The sequence below is a fragment of the Candoia aspera genome, chromosome 4, assembly GCF_035149785.1.
Source record: "Candoia aspera isolate rCanAsp1 chromosome 4, rCanAsp1.hap2, whole genome shotgun sequence".
Classification (NCBI taxonomy): Eukaryota; Metazoa; Chordata; class Lepidosauria; order Squamata; family Boidae; genus Candoia; species Candoia aspera.
In genome coordinates, this window is record NC_086156.1 from 24,698,143 (window position 1) to 24,725,127 (window position 26,985).

The window sequence follows — 26,985 nt, forward strand, 5'->3', positions numbered from 1 at the left end:
TATGGTTGTTTTCTATGTTAATTTTTGTGCTTTTATGTGTATTTGGCACCATTTTTGAATTAAGAAAGCATGGTACTTTCACAAATCTGTTTTGTGTATTGCACAGCACATTACATCAGACAGTTACATTCCATGCCTTGCTGATTTGTGCAAAGCTCTATGGGAGGTCATGCTGAGCTATTATCGGACAATGGACTGGCATGAAAAATGCGACCATGGGGAGCCTCCTTCATCTTCTGGTAGGAAATGCCTCTTGCTATTTTCAATTTCCAAGCATAAAAATTGGAGTGGAGTCCATCTGATCTGTTTGGACAACATGGTCAATGTCTGCCCATTGTTTCAGTGGGAAGCTGAATGTCTTAGTTTAAGGAACATGTACAAAATGCTTGTTATATTTTACATTCAGCTTCTTAGCTGAATTCTGATTAATTAGCAGTTTCTTTGGAACATCTAATCATTTGTTGTTATGTTTGCTAGAGGCCATTAACTTTTATTAGCTTATAACTTTAGGGGCTTAATTATATTTAGCATGCTTCCCTAATGCAAAAGTGCACAATCTGTGGTCCCAGAGCTCCCTTCTACTCTGAAAACAATGGGTTTGCAAACTCAAAAAGATAGTATAAACATTAGGACTGGGAAGATCAGCTTCAGATCTGCCCTCTGCTGTGGAAACTCACTGGGTGACTTTGAGCCAGTTCATTCTCCCTTAGACCAGTCTACGTTTCAGAAACTTTGTTGGGATGAAATTAAAGAAGGGTGTACTATATACATCATATCCTGGAGGAGAAGTGTTATAGAAGGCTAAAAAATGAATGTGACTTTAAAAATGATCAGAGTAGGAAGTATATGACTAGAGGGTAACCATTAGCTATATTTAGTTTAATTAATTACAAATGTCCTGGTCTCATCCACTTTTTCTTTTGGAATGTGTCAGCCACCATGCCATTCATAGGTTAAATGTAGTCCTCAGCCCGGAAATGGCTTGTACACTGTAAGGCTGCAGTCTGGAACACATTTATTAGGGAGTTAGTTTTGTTGAACATAGTAAAGGATTTTATTCCATGGAGGCATCTAGGAGTGGGAGGAGGACAAATGATGAAATGATCATCATGCTGTTGTTATGCAAGCTCTGCCCCTGTGGTACATTTTGTCAGTTTGACAGAATAATTGGATTTGTGGGTGCCTCTGCTATTACATACCTTATCAATCTGGGTTTGTGTGACTGACTTGTTATTTTCCAAGTGACAGATGGGCAGTGAGCGTGTGGGCCACATTCAATAGCATGTTGGAACAGATCTGTAAGCTCCCTAAAACAGGGATAGTTTACTCGTAGTTGTGGTTGGACTCCTGATCATCAGGAACCATCAGTCCCAGCCAGCAGAGGCATTAGTCAAGGATGGTGTGAGTTGTACTCTAGCAGCATCTCCTAGGTCATAGATTTTCTGCTGTAAGTTGCAAAACACAAGACTTTGTTATAGTCTCTAACTTCTGTATGGAGATGCTGAAGATTCAAAATAAATAAAATGAATCTAGAATGCATGAAATCTTTGCTTTTTTGTAAAAATCATTTCCCCCCCCCCCATTTCTGAAGCCTTGCATGAAAAAATAGTTAAATTCTATTTCAGATGGAAATAACATCATGGATACTGAGGAGACCAATTTTGACCGCAGCTATGTGAAAAAAAAATTGGAGCATGGGCTTTCACGAATATGGCAGGTTTGTTTGGAATTTGATGCATCAAAATAAGTTCAATTTCTGTTGCATGGTTTTAAATGAAGTGCTTAAAAAACTGAAAAGTGTTATTAATTTATCTTAAAATGACAGATGTTCCCTGGGGAGTAATCATCAGTTGCAAAGCTTTGTTTTCTATGTATTTATTTTATGCTGTTTTGAGATCTTATTCAAGCTTTTGTGTTGAGCATATGGGTGATTAATCTTCTTACTGATGTTTTATCTTGTTTTAATACTGAATTCCTTCAGAAGTATGTGATGATATATGCATCTCAAGCAGATACGATGGATGTTAAAGTTGCAGGCATGCAAAAGTTTGGGCATCTCTGGCCTAATTGTGTGTTTCAGTGAACTCTAAGTGAAAGAAGGTGGTGTAACCTCTACGTGCTACATTTTTCTTCAAATTTGAATGCCTTCTTGCTACTTATGTACAGCTGTACAGATTCAAAATAAGAAAGTAATGACTAGGACAAGTGAAGAAGTTTAGATACCCTTTTAGTCATGTGATATAATTTCAACAAACATGAAGAACTTCATACACAAATGTAACTTGGGAATGGACTGATACATTCCTTGAATTTTATCAGGATGCAAGTTGCTCCTCCACTGTAGGAATTACCTCTGAAATCATGGTATAAATGTGACTGAACTTTCCCTAATGTGTACTTTCACAATTTTTATGTTTTCTGGTATTTATTTAGAAATTGCAGAATGCATACAAAGGTTGAATGAAAAATAATGCTTCCACCTCCATAACTTTAATTTAAATAGGAATATGTTAATAAATGAAACAAGAATATAATCTTTGAAAAGAGTTACTTCTTCACATAATCACCACCATTCACTACATACTTTTGCCAATGATGAACAAGTTTCCCCAGAAGGACAGGCTGCTTGAGAGGACTGCAGGCACCTGTGCTCCTTCCTTTCCCTCCCATCTGAGCCTTTCCCCAATGTCAGCATGGCTCAGCTGCCAGTAAAAGCAGAGTCAACACAGGTATGTGTAGGGAGGGGAAGAGAGAAGACATGTTTCTTGGAGCCACAGGCAAAGGAACCTAAAAAGTCCAACAGCAAAATGGCAAAGAAACCCAGCATTGAAAGCCATGATCCTGTTGCAAAAGCAATAGGAAGCAGCCTCGTCTTCCACAGCTTCTCTAAGCTGTCATGAAAGAACTCAACACTCTCTTCAACCAGGACCTGCAGGTCCTTTCCACCTCTTCATCTGGGTTAAATAGATGTCCACAAATATATTCCTTCAATTCTGGGAAAAGGTAGAAGTCACATGGGGCTAAGTGTGGACTGTATGGTAGAGGGGTAAGATGGTGAGATCCAGTTTTACAGTTGCCTCTTGAATGGATTGTGAGGTGTGAGGCCTAGCATTGTCATGTTGCAGCAATATTTCTGTCTTCCGCTTCCAAATTCTGCTTGATTGTTGTTTCAAAGTTTTGAGTGTTGCAGTGCAGCACTCTGAGTTGATAGTGGTGCCAGGTTCAAGGAAATCCATGTGAATAACATCATCTGCATCTCCAAAAAGTATAATCACGAGCTTTCCTGCCAAACCTTGGGTTTTGAATTTTTGTTTTTTGCAAGTGAAATTCCATGGACTGAGGCTTCATTTCTAGATCATACTGATGGGCCCAGATTTTGTTGGCTATCGTGTTGCTGTGAAAAAATTCCTCAACTTCATTCTCGTATCATGAGAAACAATTGCTAGCAAATTTCAGCTCTTGAAACTTTCATCAGCATTCAAAGAACCCATCTTGCAGCACCTTCCAGTGTTGGACATGAATAATATGACCCACCCGTTCCTGTGAAATGCCATGCTCATCTCGTTTCATGTCAGAAATGCAGGAAACAGAAGGGGGGAAAGTATTAATTAAAATTTTAAAAGTTAAAAACATTTAATAAAAATATAAAATGTATATAACTCTAGCCCAGTGCCAGGCCACGTTGATGGCAGGGCTTTTTCTGACCAATAAGTCACTCTGTGTGCATGTTGGTCCCAAAGGGCACTGTAGAAGATGGGTAGTTGTTTGAATATTGCTGCATTTGCAGCAAATACCTTGCCCTCAGGGAGAAACCCTCATTTTTCCATATAATCTTTAGTTCTGGCCAAACAAGTGTGCAGTCTGTTTAAAGACCTCCAAACCATCCACGATGTCATGAGTGAGGATGGCGAGCAGGGGGCTCCCATCCAGGCTGTAAAGCGCATGCGTAGCACTGAGGAATTAGGTAGCCATTCCAAGAGACACAGATCGGGCCCGCCTTAGGCTTTGGGGTTTATATGGCTGGGTTTTTCCCACGCTTCTTCAGTTTGTTAGGATTTTCCTGTTATGTAGCAGCAATAAAACACTAGAGACCTGTTCCTTGTCTCAGCGTGGTTCCTGGCTGTTAGGACACACTCCTTCTCCAAACCTCCAGGCAACTCCTCAAGGGTTGTATCCAATTATGAAGATGCTTTACTTAAGATTTCCATCTTTTTAATCATTCTGTTTGAGGTGTAGTAGCAATCTCCTCAGCACAGTCTAAGAAGCTCCTTCTTGACTTCAATCTTTTTGTTGGAGGTACTTGGCCAAATAATGGGTGTGTTGGATTGTGTAACACCTTTCCATATTCCACACCCACACTCCTTCTAATGCCTGGTGGGGCTATTCCCACCAAGATAATAATTTATCAAGTGGTGTGGGGTGTAAACAAAAAATGCCATGCTTGACAGCAAATTCCCTTTCAGTGATTCACTGATTGTTTTTAAGCAGTTCATCATCAACCTTTCTCATGTGAAACTTGTTGGTTGCTGTCAGAGGTCATCCACTTTATTCTTGATCCACAAATAGCTCTTCCCAGTTTACCATCTTTGTATTTTTTGGCCCAGCAATACTCATGTCAACACAGTCATCACCATTAACAACCTGCATCTGGCGGTGAATTTCACGTGGAGGGACCCCTTTGACAGTCAAAAAAATAACCACTGTGTATTACTTAGAGCGCACTGACAGGTACTCACTGCAGGCCTCCATTCCATGGATAATATCAACACAGTCTTTTCTCAGAGCAACTTTCCGCCAAGTAGAGTGAAAGAACAGATGCTAAAAAACATGCCAGATCTTCTACTGCATCAGTGCTATTATTTGTTGATGATTTATAACATTGGAGACATTACTTTTTATTCAACCATCTTTTTTTACCTATCTATGCTTGTATTAACAGTTGGTTGTAAATATTTATTTAGTATCTGCAGAATAGCCCTAAACTCCTGTAGTCAGGAGTTGAATTTCCACAATGTTATTGATCCACATTTTTAAACTAAAAAAGTCTTTATTTCTTGAATTGTCAAATAAAATATAATAGTAACCAATAAAGGACAAACAATGAAATATGTTAATATTATTTTTAAATTAAAAGCTAATTTTGAATAAACCATCCTGCAATAATGTAGATCGTTTGATAAATTTAAACTGAAGAGCAAACAGTGGTGTCTTCCCTAGATTTCACTTCTTTATGCTTTCTGACTGTTTAGTTATAGATAGTTAATACAGTAAATTATTATTTCTGTAGTATTCTACTCTTTTTGTTTTTGTATAGGATGTCCAATTGAAAGTGAAGACCTATTTGCTGGGCACAGATATGTCTAACTTCAAATATGATGACTTCATATTTGTACTGGATATTATCAGCAGGTATTTTGGATAGCATCCATTTTAGGGAAGTGTTATCAAAACAATTATGCAGAAAAGGTTGACCAAAGTTCTCTAAAGCTGTTGTTTGATATTTACTATAGGAGATGAAATGCTTCTTCCTTCGTTATATGGTCCATTTGGATATAAATAGGACTTTTCCCCAGAGCTCTTAGTTATTTATTTTGTAATTTAACTTTCTCCAAATTGGTGCTCCGTTATAATCCCTTAGCCTGCATGGGCAGAGAGTATCAACTTATTCATTTAGGTTTGATATGCCACCTATTTTAAATGAATGGTTTTAACTAACTTTCAGATATTCACATGGAATAAAAATGTAGAAAATGAGAACAAAACAAAATTTTAAACATTTCTAAAAAGTCTTGGACCTCCTTCTTAAGGTGTGACAGGTAGGAACCAGCCTCAGTTTCAAGTTGGCTCCACAGAAAACACCACTGTTGGTGTTAAGTACACCCACAGTTGGGCCTGCAAAAGATACCCCTTTGGATATCTTAAGTATGTGGAGGATACCCACTTACAGACATAGATGATTCTGCTAGTAATTTGGATCCAAGTGATATAAAGCTTTATATGCTTTATTGAATTGAATTGAATTGCCTTGGGAAACATCTAATGATGGGTTCACCTGTTTCCACTTTGAAGTGATGTGGTATTTCCCAAAAACACAATATTCTCAATTAGCTGCAATTTCTGTACTGCAGTAATCAAGTATTGAAACTACTAGCAAATATGCCATCATTGCCCACCGCTGATGTAATGTAAGACTGGTCCAAGGAGATCCTCATAAGTCCAAATATTCTGATTTTCAGGATTTATAAATGAGGTTCTTACATATTTAGATATAAATGTCTCAATCAGATCAGATTCATTTTCTGTTCTCGCTAGACTCAGTTTTATCTGCACTGCTGTTGTAGGCAAATTAATATTGCAATATTCTTGCCTTTCGTTAGGACGTTTTTGGGGAAAGCTTTGACACAGCCCTTTTCAGAAATCGTTCTAGAGCTGCAGGGATTATCAACCCATAGTAGTAAAAAAGATAAGGGTTAAGAAGATTCAAATTTGCAGTTACATGCCACAGTGAATATTTAATTGGGGTATTATTTGTACTAGGCTGGTACAAGTTGGAGAAGAATTTTGTGGCAGCAAGTCAGAGGTCTTGCAAGATTCCATTAGAAAACAAAGTGTTAATTATTTCAAGAATTATCACAGGTAAGATTTGCAGGGTTTGTTTTCAGTTGTTGAGATTTACTTATTAATATAATGGAAACAAATTATTAGATATGTGTGTGCATCCCACACTATGAGGTGTCCATATGTGTAGCAGCAATAACCAAAAAGCGAAGTGAATGCTTCATATAAAATATGTAAATTGATATAAAATTTACTCTAAAAAAGGAAGCCATTTTTTTCCATAATGAAGAGATACGAAATCTGACTTCTATTAGGATAAGATCTTTATTTGTCTAGATCAGTATTGCCAACTCTGGCTAGCAGCAGCTCTCTGGAATCTCTGGTGAAGGTTTTTCCCATCATTATCAGTGGCAGAAACCAAATCTCAGACTTTCAGTAACAACTTTTAACCATCTGGCTACTAATTTAGGAATAAATTCCTACATAATTTCAAGAACGTACAGAACATAGTCTAACCCCTGACTCCATTTGTACATTATGCTAAGTCAGAAATAAAGGAATCACAATATAGCTTAGCATTATTCATGAACGAAGCCAGTTTCCCCACATGGAAATGAACCATACTTGATACCAAAAAGCCTTTTTCTTTTTCCAGCAAGGAAGAGTTTTAAACTACAGAATAATTAATCCAATGTTTTACTTTAAACTTTGTGTGGGCGTGTACCTTCAAGTCAGTCTTAACACTGACTGCCTGGACAAGTCCCTGTAGTCTTCTTGGCAAGATTTTTAGAAGTGGTTTGCCACTGCCTTCTTCCTAGAGCTGAGAGAGAGTGACCGGCCCAAAGTCACCCAGTTGGCTTCGTGCCTAAAACAAAGTTAGAACTCATGGTTTCCTTGTTTCTAACCTGGTGCTTTTAACCAGTATACCAAACTGACTCTCACTTTAAACTTAAAGATCTATTTATATTACTAGTTCTGGTTGTTAGGCTGCTGGCCGATAAGGAGTCTCTTACACATATTTGTTGTTGTTCAGTTGTTGCTCAGCAAACAGTTTTCATAGTTTCTAAAAGGAAATGGTAAAAGAAAACTACGTTACATGCTGGGCATTTTGAAAACTGTTTCAACTCTGTTTTTTAGCTAGGTGGGTTACTAAGGAGAAGTAACTCAGTACTTGTCACCTGAGTTGCCAACAGTGATATGTACTTTAATTACATTTCTGAAATTGTGCATCATCTTTCTTCTAGTTAGAGGAAAATTGACTGTGGTGTTACTTTTTTGGAGTAAAGACTGTTGTTTTTAGAAAATCCTATGTGTGCTTGTTGGGAGAATTCCATGAGAATGCAAGGAAAGCCTACTGGGACAGATGAGAAGGCTAATCAAGTGTTTCCTCCCATTTTGTTTCCTGGTGACTGTTATTCAAAGACTCAGTGCTTCTGCTTGGGGAGTTAGAATATATGCACTGTGCAATGCCTGTTTGGATTCTTATCAACCATGCATTTGTCTAATCCCCTTTTATAGCTCTATAAATTGTGTATATTCCCATTTTGTGGAAGCAGATCCCACAGATTATGTGCTATATGAAGAAGTATTTCTTCACGTTTGTTCTAAATTAGACATTGTTCAGTTTCACTGAATGATCCCAGTGAAGAGAGGTAAAACTAACTTCCACCCACCTTTTTCATGTTACGCATAATTGTATGGACCTTGATGAAGACTCTGCCTCTTCTTTGCTATTTTTCTAAAATAAGAAGCTACAGTGTGTGCTTTTGCTGACACTAAATTATTCATTTTAGAACTCGTCTTGAAGAACTGCGAATGTTCTTAGAGAATGAGACATGGGAGCTTTGTCCTGTTAAATCAAGTTTCAGCATATTGCAACTTCATGTAAGTCCAAACCATTTTAAACCCAGGAAAGATGATGGTTGCTTTGATCAAGGCTGCTAAAAAGCATTGCTGAAATCTTGCATCTTGTACATCTTTACTCAGTAACTTTTCAGGCAGCACTGTAATTTCATGTAGTGGTAGAGACACCAATTCTATTTTTTTTTTTAAAAAGTCAAATTTTGTGAGGCCACCCAATCTTGTAAGATTTTGCAAGATTCTAGTATTCTCATCAAAGCATGCAAGTTTTTGATGATTTCACAAGATTTTGGCTGTTACTGTATTTGGTGCTTTTAAATTAGAGTTCTTTGTATGCCATCTCAGTGTGTCATGGATGCTTTGGCAGCACATGCACAATGTTGGCCACCCCTAGTTAGCATTTGTATAAAATAATATCAAAAGTAGTCTGTAAATTATGATAAACTTACACACACATGTATACCTATCAAGCAGCTGTCTTGAGGGCAAATGGGGAGATTCCAGATGTTTTCCTTTATCCGAAGAATACTCCCGGGTTTCAGGAAACCTGCCTGAGCCCCCAAAAATGGCTGCATCGTGAGCTCTGCCTGCTAAGCCCACAGGCACAGCTTTTCAGTCCACCATGTCCCTACCGGAAGTCCAAGTTAGGAAGACTATTGATGCATTTGGACACTGGTGTTGGAGAAGACTCCTGAGAATACTGTGGACAGCCAAAAACCCCCCACAAAATTGGCTCATTGAACAAATCAACCCAGAGTTCTCACTCAAGGTGCAAATGACTGGAGTCAGATTATCCTACTTCAGACAGTGAAGACCTAGCTCTCTGGAGAAGATTCTAATGCTGGGAAATGTGGAAGGAAACAGAAGAAGAGGATGATCAGCAGCAAAGTGGATGAACTCACTGGTGATGAGTGCACTGTTGGAAGACCTGAAAGACAAGGCTAGGGACAAATCTTCATGGAGAAAATTGTCTATGTGGTTGCTGATTGTCACCAACTTGATGGCACATAATCAGTTGATTTTCATTCATTCTTGGTCACTAAGATGGAGTTGGCAAGAAAGAGTAAACTCTAATCTGCTCCTGAGGCCTAATGTTTTCCAACATTCTTCCAGCATTTATGGCTTCTTTATCATATTTTTTCTTGGATGCTAACATGTATAACATTTGTTTTAATTCTGCTTTTCAACATTCCACTGCCATTCCCATACAGATCTCTAAAATACTCCTTCTAATCCTGTATCTCAAATAATTTCATCACCTTTTACTCCTTTGTTCTGGACGCTCCTTGTTTAGCTCATGTTCATCTATTTCCAAAACTTTATGTTAAATTTCAGTCAAAATTGCTCACATTTTCTCTGCCTCTTACTTTCCACCAGAGTAAAATTATATGTGAACTTTGTTTGTAGGGCATCAGCTACTTTCATTTTCAGAAGCCCCTCTAGTGAATCCTATTCATCCCCATCCCCTGCCTCTTCTCAGGCAGAGAGGATCCAAAGGAGCAAGGGGAAGGCTACAACCTGTCATCAAGATCTCCAGCCCCAGTTACCCTAGGCACTGCAGTAGTTATCCTGTTTCCAGAAAGGAAGCAAGGCATGAGCTGTGCTGAGATCCATTCTTCACTGGGTTCAATCTGGGACCTAGCTGGTAACAGCTCTAACCTCCAACAGCAGTTGTTCTGAAAAAAGCAAGAGAGGTACTGACAGACTCCAGTGAGTGAAGGAGAACCCATGAGGATCTACTCTGGGAATAAGGGCTACAAATCTTCCCCATTGCCATCTGAGAGCTACTGGCCACATATTGACACACTCAGAAGCAGTTTTGGCAGCTTTTCTGAGCTTAGTTTTCACAATCGTTTGTGATAAATTATTTTTATTACTATATTTTAAAACAGCCATTGAAACCAAGGGCGTTTGAATTCTCATAGTTGTACAGTTTTTAAGTCTCTGTTCACATAATTCATCACAACAAATTAATTTAAACTGTGTTTAGAAAGCTTTTCAGTTCTAAAATGTAGGATATATCCTATGAAGAAATTGGACAAATCTGTTAAAACTATACAGGCATCAAATTAACCATTAAATGCGGCGTCTTAAAAAATGCAAGAATGAAAGCATTACTGGCTGAAAAGAATGTACTCCTAATTGTCCAAAATGTACTCTTTAATTATGTTGATCAGTGTTTAGACTTCACAGCAGACTTCACAGCCACATGTATAAATGATCTTTTGTTCATGGTAATAGGAATTTAAGTTCATGGCACAATCGCGTTCCCCCACTGTGTCACCGAGCAAGCAGCCTGTGTCAGAAACCGAAAGAGCCATAACTCTTTTTGAGCAGTATCGTAATGGAGGAAATCCCTTTGAAATCCAAGCCAACAATAAGGATGATGAGACGGAAGACGTGCTGGCTTCTAACGGGGTAAGTAAAAAAATTCTATAACCCCTTAGTGTATATAGAATACCGACCAGCTGATTTTTAAAGAAATGTGACAAAATAAGTAGGAGTTAAAGGGAAAAGGTGATTTGAACCATGTGACATTCATGCTGCCCATAGTTTAAGTGTTACTGCCATACCATATAGAGGAAAAAAGTGGTCATTAAGATATTCTAGCTCCAGACCATTTAAGACTGTAAGGGTTAAGGTGGGAGATGATGATATATGATTTCCTTTGTGCTGTATCTTCTGTTTGTTTTGACAGTCTTTGTCATTATTTTTGGAATAATTTTTCTGGTATTTCCATAACAGTTAGGAGCTGGCTGTTTCTAGGGTTATCTTATGATCTGAAGCATATTCAGTAGGCAATAATGAACATATAATTGGCCATGCATATGGACAATTGATGCTGTTATCAGACCGCATCTGATGAAATAACCTATGGTTCACTAAAGCTTATGCCAGCCTTCTCAGTCTAGTGTCCTCCAGATGTATTTGGGCTATAAGTTCCAAAATTTCCAGTCATCATAGATGAGGGAAATTGTAGTCCTAACTCCTCCAGAGGGGCACACAAGGTTGAGGAAGGCTGGTTTATGTCACAGCAAATTTTTCAGTTTTAAGATGGCAAAAAACTAGTTTTGGAATCCTGCCTATATATATGATGCTTCCAAAGCTGGTGTGAACTTGAAGGACAAATTAGTCATGGTGTAAGCTTATTTCTGTTTTTTGCTTCTACAATTTTTGGATGATGAAGTTCAAATTCAAATTTGTGGTTAATCTTTCTTTTGCTTAAATATGAGATCAGAAACAACCAACCACTAGGAGGTTAATTGATTGCATCTGTTTGGTAATGTGTTTTCCTTTAACCAGGCTTCAGATTGCTTATAGTTGAATGGAGCTGTATACATATGTTTTGCAAGATTTGCCACTGTATTTATTAAAGTGCCTCTCAATTTAAAATAATTTGGATGAGTGATATAAGAAGAAATCTGTGATAGGCAATCTTTTGGCCTCCTCTAGCTTTTGCAATAAACAATGTTCTGCAAAGAATGACAAGACTGGAAAAATGAGTTATGCATGTTTTCCTTAAACTTGATTGGATGATTATTAGATTTACACACAATATAAATGAGCTTCATTAATCTTACATTTGGGATTAATTTATTTGGAGACACTTAGCTAGTATTTTAAATCATGCTTGTTGACAATTGCTACCACTTTTCCAGTAGATTTTATTTAAATCCAAGTTTCAGATGCAATGGGCTACATCCCATATTGGGTAAGAGAACTTCCCTTGGCTCTTTTTCCTTTTTGCCCATCATTCAGCATTCAAAATAGGTTAAACGAAAATGCTGCTTGCAATGGTTGCAAGTCTAATCTGTTCTCTCCTGCAATTCAAGTGGTAATAGGCAGTTTCTCATAACTTAATGCTTGATTCTGACTGGATCAAATTGTGGGAGGTACATGTGTGTGGAGAGAAGATAAGAAAATGGATTTTAGTCAAACCCTTATTTTTTTGTGAAATTTCTAATTTTCTTAATAGCAGGATGTTCTGGCTGAATTACAATGCATTTTCTAAAAAAATGAAAATAATAAATACTATGCAGTGAAATAATAGAAAACAGTAAAGCAAGAGGCAATAATATATATTACTTGAGGCAATATTGCTTATGTACAGTTATACTTGAAGGGCCATTGAGACATTAATGTGGATTCTGGACTGTCAAACTGAAAACTCTTTCAATCTGTTGTTGATAGTATGAATCGGATGAACAGGAAAAGAGCGCCTATCAAGAGTATGATAGTGACAGTGATGTTCCTGAAGAACTAAAAAGGGACTATGTTGATGAACAGACTGGAGATGCCCCAGTAAAAAGGTACTTTGAGCGTATATGTTGCATTTCCTGCCATTCTTGGGAACCTGTTATCACTTCAACATTATTGAAACTCCAAAAGGAAGAACAACGTTTTTTAAAAACTTTCTTTCAGATAGCCAGATGGCCTCATTAGGGAGAATAAAGCAACCTGCCTCAAGAAGCTGATTTTGAGTGTCCTAAAGGGATACAAGTTGCTAGTTCATCTGTTAGTTAATTATTAATTTGTTAATTGTGTACTAGCATGGAAGAGCAGGAGCATATTTAGGATATTTTAGCCTCTTTTGAGTTGAGCTCAGCTCCTGCTGAGATTATGGACACATCTATGTAGTTTTCTTGGCAACAATAAGCTATCGTCATTTTCTGGGATGTATTTTGAGTTGCAAGCCTGAGATTTTTTGTGATCTCCCAACCAAGTTTGAGCCAGGTCTGATTAGCTTTTTGAAATCAGTCAATGTTGGGTAGGCAGACCTGTCTACTTCTGTTTTAGGACTGCTTAAAACCAGTTGGTCACAACATCATTGTAAACGGTCTTGGGTACTGAGCTCCTTGACTTGTAGTGGGGATGAGCATGTGCTGCATTGCCTTAGGCAGCCAGAATTTCTTGGCTTTGGTATTAGGCACATCTTCAGTGCAGAGAGGGCAGTCCTATATAATTGGAAGGAAGCTATATAAGTGTTTTAGCATTAGTAACATTAAGTCCTCCATGTGTAAAGATTTATTTTCTCGTAGCCCTCATCTCTTCCAAAATGAATCAAACTTGCATTCTAAGGCATTACTGATTTGTACTCAAGGTCATCATATAACCTTTATTTTGAAAATCAATGAGAAATTTGTTCTTTCTAGTTCTAATAATACCTATACAGAATAACAAAATGCTACAAATCACCTCTTAAATTAAATCATTCATCTGTTGTGCTTTCTTATCCAAAGAGTAAGGTGAGAGAGGATGAGAAAGAAGAGATCCTAAAAGCAATTTTAGGGAACTGCTGCGTTATTCCAGCAGTTGTTTTGGTTTGAACTTGATAAAAATATTTTTGGGGTGGGTGAGGTATTATTATAATTTCCCCATTTTTGGCAAAATTAAGTGATTGAAATTAAATTCCCAAGGTGTCAGAACAAAAGTAATTAAAAATATATTAAAAATATAAACACACCATCTTCCCCAACTTAGTTTTTTATTGTAAGAATTGTATTAAATTTGTAACCTAGTACATTTAATTATACAAGATTCCATGTAATAATATAAGTGATAATACTCAAAACAGAACAAATACATTACATTTCATTTAAATACTGTTAAGAAAGTTACATACCTAAAAGAATCAAAACTACACTAAAACATTAAACTGAACAATTTAATTTCTTCTGTTTAAGTAAACTACAGTAGAAATGGATTAAAAAGGAAAGGAAAAATGAAAAGAAAAATAACCAAAGAAAGAGGGGAAAAAAGAAATGAAAAACTAAAATGTGAAAGAAAAAAGAAAAATAATCGTTTTGGTTTTTCACTCTTCTCCAACCCAATATTTATTAGATGTCTCTGATTTAAGCTTTTGTTATACCCAGTTTGCATCGTGGCACTGGCTGGGGGTAATGAGAACCGTTCCTAACTGTTCCTTACAGGTTGCTAGTTTGGCACAGAATACACATATAGGCATAATACTGTTTGATGACATAAAATAAAAGCGTATTTGTTTTCTGACACATCTGTGCAATCTGCTAGATACCTGCGTACTTACCATTCATATCTTTAACCTAGTGTTTCTCGAGAAACTCTGAGAAGCAGAAAGAGATCAGATTATTGCCTGAACAAGGTGAATGCTCCCATTTTAACCAACACTACACTTAATGTAATTAGGCTTGTTGGTAAGTGAAACTTCGGACTTCTTATTTTTCAATGTGCACTGTGTGTTTTCTCTTTGACATATATTTTTTAAAAACTGGAATTTAAACCTTATTAGAAAAAAGTTTTTATCAGAAGTCTTAACAGGGCCAACACTGCAAAAATATATTTCCAAGGACAGAAAGTCTCAGATAAGTAGATTTATTCTAGTAGACTATGAAGCTATTATGAAAGAATTTCACTGACTCCTGTGTATCATATGTGAGCCTAAGCCAATGGTAGCAGGAACATAATATTGAATACTAAAGACAGATGTTATTCTTCTCATCTTTATTTTGCTTTACGTGAAGCTTGAGTGTCTGTTTTTGAGAATTCAAGGATTCTTAAGAATGGATATGGTATATAGTGTTGGAAATTTGCTGGGTAGATGGTTGAAGTAGCTGAATGTTTTCCCCCATCACTGTGGTCAACTCAAATATTATGATTTGGACTGAAAAAAACAGGGTTTTATCCCATGCTCAATTATGGATTTTGATGTTCCTTTTTTCTGCACTATCTGCCTCATATATTAAACAGAAACCAAAAAAGCCCTCCTTTTTGAATTCTGACGAAGAATTGATCAATAAAAGATTGAGTTCAGTAGGGGAAAATTCTTGTGGATCAAATGGATCATTTTACAGGTGAAAATAAATAATTGTGAAATAAAGAAGGCCATTATTTCTATACACATACATAGCAAACATACTTTATCTAATGTCTTCCAAAGATAAAAATGAAAGGCTACGCAGCCATAATTTTTTTGACATCGTTCTTTGTGTAACAGCTGAGTTGGAAGTAAGCTCTCAACAGATAGCATGAGTTTTCTGTCTGGAAGTAATACTCTTATCTGTAGGAAAAGTACCTATAAACTTTTGGGAACTGCATTATATGCTACAGGGAGATACTGCCAGGGGAGGATGATAGAGAATCTGTGTATCTAGCAGTAGCTGGGAGTCCAAGGGGACAACTGAGGCACAGGCCTGTTCCTTCATGGAAAATGCCACTGCCCCAACCTGAGTTACATTTGGAGCCAACAAAGAGTCAGATGGGCTTTCAACCAAGAGCAGTTCTGTTTTATTAGGATTCAGCTTCAGCTTGTTTTATTCCATCCAGGCCTCCACAGCCTCTGGGTTAAGATTTCCATGACATCTCCAGTCCAACCCAGCCCAGAGTAGTGATATTTGGCTTGGTGTGCTGATGACATCTCATCCTGATCTGGTTGAAAGCTTCCCTCAACAGGCTTACGTAGATATTAAGTATTAGAGGGAAGAGAATCATCCCCAGCAGGACTCTACAAGGGAGTGCCCTCTACTAGTACTGTTGGAATTGTCCATTTAGGAAGGATTGGAATCTCCAGAGAATATAGTAGGCCAAACCTGTAACTCCCAAAACTTTGGCTGAGGCCCCCAGAACCCCTCTCAGAATTGTAATTTTCAACCTAACAGAAAGGGGGAAATAATTAAATCCATGGAGAGAAAATACATTAATTGCATTAGTGAACTGAATTTAATATAAATTTAATTAAGTTTAAAATAATATTTAACATTTGGCTTGGCAATGCCCACTGTTTTGTTTTTGCTCTGCCCATGTTTTGGAGTGCAATTCTTAGTATGTCATCAAAGGCTAAATGCTAAATCCAGCCAAGAAAAAGGTTGTGTGCCCCTGTTTTAATCAAGTAATTTTTTTTAAAAAAAGTTCTCAAAGTAGAACATACTGGCTAATATAATGTTTAATAAAATTAATCTCATATTATTGGAAATGTTGCTTTGTTAGAGTTCTTCAGTAGTGGCATTCCATATAGCTTTTGCTGTTCTGTACTCAGAAATTGCTAATTGGCATGCCCTCAGAGCTTTTAACTCTGTGAAACACTCGGAGTTTTGAAATTATTTTAGTAACAGTGTGAAGTAGATAAAGATGAAAACTGGCAAAACTTTGTTTTCGTATTAACCAACTCCAGCGTGAACATGAAAGGGTATTTGTTGATGAAAGCCTTGGAAGAGTAACAAGCAGGAATATCCCAAAGGAACCTTAGAAAGCGTGTGAACAGAGGCTTCCAAAATTAGGTGTTTTTGTGTAGAATTTCAGCCTTCACCACCCAGGCTCACAGACATATTAAAAGCTATGATGAATTTACAAGAGATCTCAAATACATACAACATGATACGGTTCATGGTACGCCCTGCTACTTAATTTCTCCCTTAAAATATAGAGCAAAAATGCTTTCCTATTATTACCTCTGCCAAACTGTAAAGGGCAATCTCAGATAACTTCTTCATAGTCCATTTGGGATAACTGTTTCCCTTTGATGGCTCCTTCCTTCCTTTGTTTGCATAATGGAATAACCTAAGCTGGAACAATTATAGAATTATTTGAAGAAGTTGATAAAAATAAACAACCTGAAAAAGAGGAAGAAAAAGTCTGGGAGTATACATAGGCGTGTGTATGTGCACATGTGCATGTGTTTGCATGTGTGTGTAAATACATAAAAAATCACAACACTTTAAACATCCACTTTCAGTTTATCTGTCCAGATTGACATTTGTACAGATGAAAATGAAGTTTGTTAAGAAAAAATATCTAGGTGTAGAAAAGATGAGATTGAATCAACATTTAATGGAATTATTGAATGTGATATAGAACTTCATAAGAATAATCACCATCATATAAACCCATTTTAGTATTAAGAACAATTTGATTTTTTTCTTAATCTGATCATAGCTCTGAGCACTTTGTAAACTAGATAGTTTGCAAATACTAAAATAAAATACAGACTTTAAATAAAAATGTGACCATTGCAGTTTACTTTGAAGTCATTGCAGAAAGTAGTTTAGATAGAAAGGATTCCTAAGATCAGGGGTGTCCATGGAAGGGTGCCAAAAAAATCAAAATGGGGCCACAACCACAGAATCAAAGCCCTGCCCTTTTTTTACATGGATGACACCCCTGTACATATCTGGGCCTATAATATATATCCTAGTGCAGGTAGCCTTAGTTTAGTGACTGCCTTGTTTAGCAACCATTCACGGTTAGGATGGTGATGAAAGAGTAACTCTACGACCAATTCTCACATTTACAATCTTTGCAGGTCTGTAAAGCAAAGGAAAGCTGAAGTAAGATCATAAGCACAGCTGCGGTTTCACTTAGTGACTGCTTCACTTAATGACTGAGTTGTAAGTCCCAATTGTGGTCACTAAATGAGAACTACCTGTACTATCTGTCAAGAAACATGAGTCAGTTTGTACATGTATGCTTTCATTGCCTTTGCTTCTCTTAGAGTACAATAAAAAAAAAGTAACTTCCTGGAGATGACTTTTTAAAATACCAATTTACTGGCTGGTTGCTGGTTTTGTAGAATTGAGTTGAAAAATTGGTTTCATTTATGGTGGGAATGAAGAAGAAATGTTCTTGAAAGATAAATGGTGTTAAGATGAACAATGATGCAGTGATAAAGAAATGTTCTTGGCACCTAGTAGGGAAAAATACCTTACAGGGACAAGATTTAAGGAAGGAATACCTTGTTTTGCCCATACATTCTTATATACTGCCCTTCAGACTAGCTAAACAGGCCAGATGAAAAGAAAATTGGTGCCTGCATGACAAGAGTAAATTATTTTTATACTGCGTATAAGTGTTCTGAAGTACTTGAATTATTGTGTTATAGTACTAAAGGGAAATGAATGTCAGGTAGCAGTAGAGGTTCAGAGAAGGCACAGAAGAAATATTTGATTTTGTTAATGACATTTAAAGAAGAAATGCAATTTAAAAGTGTATGTGGGCACTCTATATGTTTCTTAGAAGTGCAACTTACCCTGCTACTTATTACATTTCTAGGATAACATATTAAGTGAATACCACTGGAAAGATGCAAGAGTTTAGTTTTTTAGCATTACTCTACACGTTTGGAAAGAAGAACTGTAGCTCGTATATCTTGATTTAGCACTTCCATCTAAAGTGGGAAACCATTACTGGTCATAGAATAAATCAAATACATTCTCCAGGTCTAAGTCAGTGTCTTTCTATTCTTTGCAAAATTTGAGTAGTTAAAACAAGATGTGTTGTTATTTTTAAGAAAATCAGTATGATTAAACCTATATTAAAGCCATAGAAAACAAAGAATAAGAATTTTTTTTTTATTTTCCTCTTGTTGTTGATAGTTTTTCTTTGGGCAAATAGAAACACTTGGAAACAAAATTAAGCTATAGTTACCAATGTCCGAAGGGACGCGGTGGCGCTGCGGGTTAAACCGCTGAGCTGTCGATCGGAAGGTCGGCGGTTCGAAACCGCGCGGCGGGGTGAGCTCCCGTTGCTTGTCCCAGCTTCTGCACACCAAGCAGTTCGAAAACATGCAAATGTGAGTAGATTAATTGGTACCGCTTCGGCGGGAAGGTAACGGCGTTCCGTGAGTCATGCTGGCCACATGACCCGGAAGTGTCCTATGGACAACGCCGGCTCCAAGGCTTTGAAACGGAGATGAGCACCGCCCCCTAGAGTCGGACACGACTGGACTTTACGTCAAGGGAAACCTTTACCTTTACCTTACCAATGTCCGAACATTTTTTTTTAATCCACAAATGGTTACTTCTTTTCTAAAACCAGTGTTCTTGCACAATGCAACTCTGGGGTGAAACACAACAAAGAAAGCATCAAAACAACAGAAATAAAAACATATGTTGGAGGCCAATTGCATACAAACTAACAATTGCTAAAGATGGGCTCACCTTGCATCCTGGCCAAATGCCTAAAGGAATAACCAAGTTTCCAATGCCTTACGGAAGGCCAGCAGGGTTGTAGACATCCTAACCTTGGGGAATAAGTTATTCCACAGAGAAGCACTATAACTGAGAAGGCATGACTCCTTCAGATAACATTGATTAATAGAAGGGACCCATCACATGCCCACCTTGTCAAATTTGGTGGGAAGGGCAAAAATAATCGGAGATAAGCAGTCCTGCAAATAACCTGGCCCTGTGCCATGAAGGACTTTGTAAGTAATAACCAACTTCTTGCATTGCACCCAGAAGCGTTAGAGATCCAGAGTTTGTTCATATGACTGAAGGGTTCTACTCTTGATTTCATTTGAATTAAAAAGACACTGTGTATCCCTTACACTGAGGCCTACAATGCGTTATGATTGTTGTATGTTTCTTTGAGGTGGTATGATTTTCCATAATTGGAAAATTCAGCATAAATAATTTATAATTTTCTGGCTCCTGATTAACTATCATTTCCATGATTTATGATGTTCAGATTATGCCATTGTTTTTAGCCAAGATGGCACTTTTTGCATGAAATGCTAGCTGACTGTTGAGGTAGAAGACATGATATTGAATAAAGAGTAGAATGCAAGGTTGGGAATCTTGGAAAGGAAGGTCTCTTCCGTGCAGCATTTTTAGCAGGTCCCATTGGACATATCTATACCCAATCTAGCATTCCATCTGTCAGAACCAAGCTTGCTTCTGACTCGGAAAGTGAAACTATTTCTGAGTCAGAGAGGAATTGGAAACTTACCGGGCTGGAATCGGAGAAACGAAATTCCAGCATGACTCAGCAGAGTGGGAAGAATCCACAGCGCTGATTGGGCGAGAACTGGAGGAGGATTTGAATATGCCAATCAGTGTGCACCAGAGACGGGCTGAAAAACACGTGAAGGAGAAGGCAGCCCAATTGGCTACAGGAGACTCCAAGCGCGCCAAAGATTGGGATAAAAGGCAGCTGCGCAGAGAGCGAGCTACCGGAGACAACCAATCCTCTAAGCCTACAGCTTCAGGAAGAGTCCTTACCGGTGTCAGAGGCAGCGTCTGTGGCCGAAGAGGAACCAGCACTTGAGCTCCACTCCGAAGACGAATTGAATCCTGCATCTGCTTCCAGTGAGGAATCAGCGTTAGCCGTGCCCAGCAGCCTTTGCCTTGCTTCCAGTCGTGAAACTCTGCGATCTCCTCAGCAGCATGGGCAAGGCTTGACGTTCCAGCGCCACCATTTGCCTTCAATCCTGCGCACCTGTGCTTCGCGTGCTCTGTTGCGTCCAGGAATTTCACACCTATCGTGTTCAGGATCGGGTTGCCAGCTTAGTCGGGGGCTTCCAGCCGAATCCAGCTGAGTTTCAAGTTCCAAGCCTTGCTCCCAGCCTTCAACCCAGAGAATCCAGCCTAGTCCGGGGCTTCCAGCCAAGTCCAGCCTGTTCCAAGTCCCCAGCCTTGCTCCAAGTCTCCAGTCCAGAGAATCCAGCCTAGTCTGGGGCTTCCAGCCAAGTCCAGCCTTGCTCCAGTTTCAAGCCTTGTCTTCAAGTCTTCAGTTCAGAGTACCCAGCGTAGTCTAGAACCCCCAGCTGAGTCTAACCTTGCTCTGAGTTCGAGTCCGGATCCAAGTCTTCAGTTCATCCCTGTCTGTTGTTTGTAGTACTGATTCCAGATCCAGTGAGTCAGAGATCCAGTGTCAGTGTCGTTCCAGTACTGTTCCAGTTCGAGAACTGTTGTCTCCAGTCTTCGTGTTCCAGTTGGATCCAGTCGGCCCAGGTGGGCTTGCTTAACCCAGTTTCACATATCAAAGACCTACTTATTGTAAATAGTTATTTAATAAAGAATATTCCTTGAGAACCTGTCTGGTGCTTAGTCTGAACAGGACACCATCCCATATAATTTAGTCAAGAAATGGAACCCAGCATGGTATTAAGGTGGTAAGAATAAGCTTGAATATTAGTAGCTAAGGTCATCAGGATAGGAAGAAGATTTAGTTCTTTCTACATGGTGGACTAAAGGATATTTTTCTGTTTTCTGTTGTATAATTTATTCTTCTATAATTACCCCAAAGAACCCACCCACCCCAATACTTCCATTTTAACTGGGAGGATTATTTTTGCATTGCCTGAATAGAGACAGACATTATCGAAATGGAGGAGCTGCATAGGAGGTGGAGTCACCTAGCTAAAAATAATGCAGACAAGTGTCTATCATAAAGGCAGGAAAGGGAAGAATCCATTCATAGCTTCTGTCTCACAGTTAAGAATTCTAGAAAAATGTGGATGGCTAACCTATGTTTTGCATGGACCTCCTTATGCTTTTTCAGAGTCCTCATTCTCAGTAAAGCAGAAGTAAAACATAACATACATTTGAAGGACTGCTGACAGTAACCTGAGAATTGTAGTAAATGCCGCAAGAACAAAATCCTAACATTCAGTATTACTAGTACAAGTAGTAATCCAAGGGTTGGATTCAATTATGTGGTGCAATATTCAAAAACAGATCTATTCTATGGCAAAAAGAAGGGGGAGCATTAATTTTTAACCCCTTCCTACCTACGGTCTCTGTATCTTCAAAAAAATACTCTGGAAGCTTGGGAAACCTTTGGAAATGCATGTTGAAATGGGGGCTTCAATGGGAAAGCAGAACTGAGTTATATTGTTATCTCACTTATTCTAGCAACTTAACTAGATCTCAGTTCATCCACTCTACATCCATCTGAATATATGATGTTGCCCAGCAGTCATGTAAATTATGGGTGTTTCACTGAAGTCGAGTATTCAAGGTTTTTGATAATTATTTAGCTTGATGTGTTAGATTTATATGCTGTCTTTTCGTCAGAAATACATGGTTGCGTACATAGCATTCTTCTGCTGATACATTCCAGCTGTGTAGAAGAAATTGGGCTGAATGATAGTATTTAGCCCAAGTCACCCAGTGACTCTCTGGATCTCCCTGGACTTAATCCAATACCTTAACCACAGTGCCAACTGGCTCTCTTAGATGTGCTGGATGTGTTTGTCATTCTCAGTTGGGGAAAGCTATAATAAGGTTAAAGATCTGGTTTGAATTCAGTAAACATGCTGCTATATATGGATATTCTTGGGTCAGAAAGTTGAATTGTTTTTGTTTTTGTTTTCAAGGTAAATACATGCAAATGATGAACATTTTGAAGCCCATTGCATTTGATGTGATTCACTTTATGTCGCAGCTTTTTGATTACTACATGTATGCAATATATACATTTTTTGGCCGAAATAACACAGTAAGTAAATATCAGTATACAGTTAGCAATTTTGAGTACATGACAAATGGAAAAGAATGGAATCAGTCATAGTTGGCGTAGTACGTTGCCTGTGAAGTATTACAAGGTCTGTGGAAGTGTTTTTCTTACTTTGCTTTTTAAGAGTACTTTTTTGCAATGTTTCTCTGCAATCTGGGTAATCTATATGAGTATCAAAGAATAAGGCTTTTGTAGTTTGGGCATTGATGAAGAAGAAACATTATAAGGTATGCTGAAATAATCAATTTTGTAGAGTTAATTACTTTTCGAATCTCATGGGCCTTAAACCTGGTGCCTCTTAGAATATATCAGAGTGAATCCGCTTATATAAAGACGATGGAGGTACTGACAATGATAAATACAATTTATTGACAATGATAAATACAATTTAATGTATTACTTCTGAAAGGGAATGCTTTCAGACCAATAGGAAGAATTTATTTGGGACCAAAATTGTAATGTTATGACTTGAAAAACTTTTCCTGGAAGAACTGAAATAAGAGGTGAATAGTGTCATGTATTCATTGATTCCAAATATAATTTAAAAATTGAGAAGAAAGATGGGAACAAACTTCAGGCTAAAAGTACTTCTTCCCTCCTATCTCTCAGTGACTTTATTGCAAAGATCTTGCCTTGTATTAAGCCAGTGTTGACCATTACATCTGAATCAAGAAATTCCGACTTAATGTTCGATTAGCAAATTGGGAACAAATTAAGATAATTATTATGTGCAGTTACCTTAGCATGATACAGTTCTGTGAAGATCATGGTACTAGCCATATGACTCCAATGATATGGTTCCATTTATAGAGAGAAGAATAATATTTTGTTTGTTCCATGGTCTTAAGAGTATAGGGTTGGCTATGATCATTAGGTCTCTTGGCCCATATTGGGAGAAAGTTCCAGGGAGGTGGCTTTATTTCCCATAGCGAATTTCTGTTTTCTACATTGGGATAAAATACTTCCGAAGATTGAAAAGTTGGCTGTAGGCAATGTCATACATTTCGCATCTACCATATGTCATTTATTTAGAAGTTATAAATCTAAAAGATATGGTCAGAACATCAGTACAAACAAACAGAGAATATTTCTCATGTTTGAGCAACTGCAGAATTAATACAGGTAGTCCTCACTTAACCACTGCATTTGGGATCAGCAACTCCATCACTAAGCAAAGTGGCTGTTAAGTGAAACATCACATGACCGAACCCGGCTTATGACATCAGTTCTGCTACGGTTGTTGAGTGAATCACTCGTGGTCATTAAACACGATGTCATGTGATAGCGTCTTGTGACTTACTGCCAGCTTCCCCATTGACTTTGCTTGTTGGAAGCTGGCTGTGAAGGTTGCAAATAACGATCTTGTGACCATGAGACGCCGCAATGTTGTAATTGCAAGCCAATTGCCAAGCACCTGAATTGCAATCATGTGACCATGGGAATGCTGCAACCATCATAAGTTTGAGGACTGGTTGTAAACCTACTTTTTCAGCACAATTGTAAGTTTGAGTGGTCGCTAAACAAGGCAGTTATTAACCAAGGATTACCTGTACCAATGAATACCAATTCAACTATTCCATGATCCTTAGCAGAACTACATAAATTAGTCATTTATTTGCTTGACAATTCTATGTGGTTCTAAGTCCTGTTCTATTCTTTTTTTTTTTTTTTGCAGGGGGGGGAAGAAAAGTACAGTACATTGTGATTCCGTTGTTTATGAAGAGGGACAAGAAATACTTGTTTTCAAAAGTGACTTGATTTTCATGGGCTGTTTGTGCTGTGCTTTGTTTCACTTTTGTCTTGTGTTTGCTTCTTGTCTATATGTTAAAGCTCTAAACAGTTCTATACTGATCATAGGTAGTACAGGATATCATAATGCTGGACTGGTGAATGTACAACAGTTGATAAAAATAACTAAGTTCATTGTTGAAGGGCACTTTTCATGGAAACATGTCATACAAAAACATTTTTTAAATTTGGGATAGCCAGTATTTGTCAAATACTCTTTTTGTCTCACTGCATTTAATGAGGTGTAGTTAGAACCTTTCACAGTTCAAGTTTTTAAAATCAACAAAAATATTTGTGATTTAAGTTTCCATTACACGTAGTCCTTGCTTAACAATAGTAATTGGGACTGGAATTTCTGTTGCTAAGCGATGAGGTCATAAAGCATGACATCACGTGATCACATCACTTAGCAATGGCAATCTCCGTAGTCCCCATTGCCGTCATTAAGTGAGGATGATGGGTTGTAAGCAAGGACCTCCTTGCATCTTCCTGTTGGCTTCCAACAGACAAAGTCAATGGAGAAGCTGGCAGGAAGTTGCAAGTCCAGGAGGCTCGCAAGCAGGCTGGCAGACAGGTAAGTGGCTGCTGCAGTGCAGGGTGAGTGCAGCAGGGTTGGGGGTAGCTGCTGCTGGGTGAGGGAGGGTGTGCAAGGGGCCGCTGCAGTGTGGTGTGAGTGCCAGGGGTGGCTGCTGCCTGGTGAGGGAAGGTGCACAGGGGGCCGCAGGGGGTGGGGTTGCTCTGGGTGTGCGTGCACGCTACAGAGTACAAGATCCCCGTAGCTGGGTTTCTCAGGAGAAAAAGCCATGTATGTGTGAGTGACTTACAAGAGCCATTGACTTTGCTTGTGGGAAGCCAGTAGGGAAGGTCACAAATGGTGATCATGTGACTGTGGGATGCTGCAACCGTCATAAACGTGAGCCAGTTGCCAAGCACCCAGATCATGATCACATGACTGCAGGGGTGCTGGTATAGACAGAACTTTGAGTTCTGGTCATAAGTACCACTTGTTCAGCGCTGTTGTAATTTTGAATAGTCACTGAACTAGTGGTCGTTAATCAAGGACTACCTATAATGCTTCCTCAGTGCCCATTTCTGTATGGTATAAAAGTGAAGGACCATACTATTTTATTGCTATAATTTAGGTTGTCTAATTTGACACTTTCCAGGTCTGATGGGACTTCAGTTGGAAATTTTATGAACTGTAGCCTTAAACACATTTGGGAGCAACAATGTTGTAAAATAATGTTAAATGTGACTAATTTTGAAGCCAGTGTTTAAAGCATGTGCATAGGTGTGTTCATGTACACATACACACACACACACGCAAAGAGGATTGTTGGATTGAAAAGAGCCATTTAGGATGAGTCTAACCCACAACATAGTGCAGAAATCCCAGGTAAAGCCTCCTGGACAGATGGTCTCTGCTCATCATCTGGCTGGGTCATATATTTCACTGAACTGTTCTTATTATTAGGAAGATTTTTTAAAACGATTCAATCTGAATTTGCCTTCTTCTAACTCAGATCTATTCTTCTGTGTCCTGCACCTTGGAATGACAGAGAACAGGCGTGAATCTTCTTCTGCATGACAATAAGAATTTATATTTTGGTTTAGTGGATTTATTTGCTGCCTTTCTGCATAAGAAAAATGGCACTGAAAGGAGCTAACAGAGGGGAGAAATAATACAGAATTAATCAAAGCACAGCAACAGAGCATAAATTAATTAAAAATAGCAATAGAACAATGGAAGAATAGCTAGAAACATAGTACATAATGTATAATCTTTTTAGAATAAACCATATCACCATATTGTATTTATTTCTATTCCTTATTTGAGAAAGTTTGTCCTGTCCTGTTAGATCTGTTAGAAAGCAGCACTTGAGTTTATTTGTTAGGAAGCAGACATGCTACCAAACTGCTCTTCCTGTGTTAAAAAATAATGCTTGTAATTTGGAGTTGAATAGTTTGAGATAATTCTTCCCCTACATGTTCTGACTGGTAAATGAGCTGAGTATCTCTGGAAAAAGTCCCTTCATTCCTGCCTCTGTCCACACATGAACTTTTGTGTATGGGTGTAGAATAACAGAAGTATTTTTTAAATTCAGATCCTGAGTTGCTGTCCATTTTAATCGGTCAACTTATTGTGGAATAAGATTTGGGTTTTGTTTGTAGTGATATTTCTTCCAGTGAAATGTTCTTGTTTTTATTCCCTACTGCAAATAAATAAATGCAGTACATCTTAATGCTTTTCAGTCTTCACTTATCTGTAAACCAGCTATAAATGCCAAACCTGCATTTAATCTGAAATATTCAGCCTACTTGCTTATTTCAAGCAATATATCCAGTTTATGTCTGTGGGATGTAACTGGGACCTAGTTGGCCTGTGTATGAGAATGTTCGTTTAAGTGGGTTTTGAATGACACTTTAAACATAACAAGTGCTATACTTTTACATCCAAACCCAAAGGAGTATCCATTTTGAAACTAAAAAAATATATTACTGTCTGAATTACAAACTGTAGAAATTCATATATATTTCTTGGTTCTACCATTACAATGTAATTCTGTTAAT

At 38.0% G+C, this 26,985-nt stretch overlaps 1 protein-coding gene across 3 annotated transcripts in view; it reads left to right on the forward strand.

Moving 5' to 3' along the window:
- Positions 1–26,985, forward strand: part of VPS50 (VPS50 subunit of EARP/GARPII complex) — a 72,287-nt gene that overhangs the window by 25,886 nt on the left and 19,416 nt on the right. For all 3 annotated transcript variants that reach the window (XM_063303634.1, XM_063303635.1, XM_063303636.1), the window contains 9 exons: positions 107–239; positions 1,626–1,717; positions 5,315–5,409; positions 6,538–6,636; positions 8,352–8,442; positions 10,660–10,836; positions 12,610–12,728; positions 14,485–14,591; positions 22,487–22,608. In XM_063303634.1, coding sequence (XP_063159704.1) covers positions 107–239; positions 1,626–1,717; positions 5,315–5,409; positions 6,538–6,636; positions 8,352–8,442; positions 10,660–10,836; positions 12,610–12,728; positions 14,485–14,591; positions 22,487–22,608 — 1,035 coding nt within the window. The remainder of the gene's footprint in view (positions 1–106; positions 240–1,625; positions 1,718–5,314; positions 5,410–6,537; positions 6,637–8,351; positions 8,443–10,659; positions 10,837–12,609; positions 12,729–14,484; positions 14,592–22,486; positions 22,609–26,985) is intronic.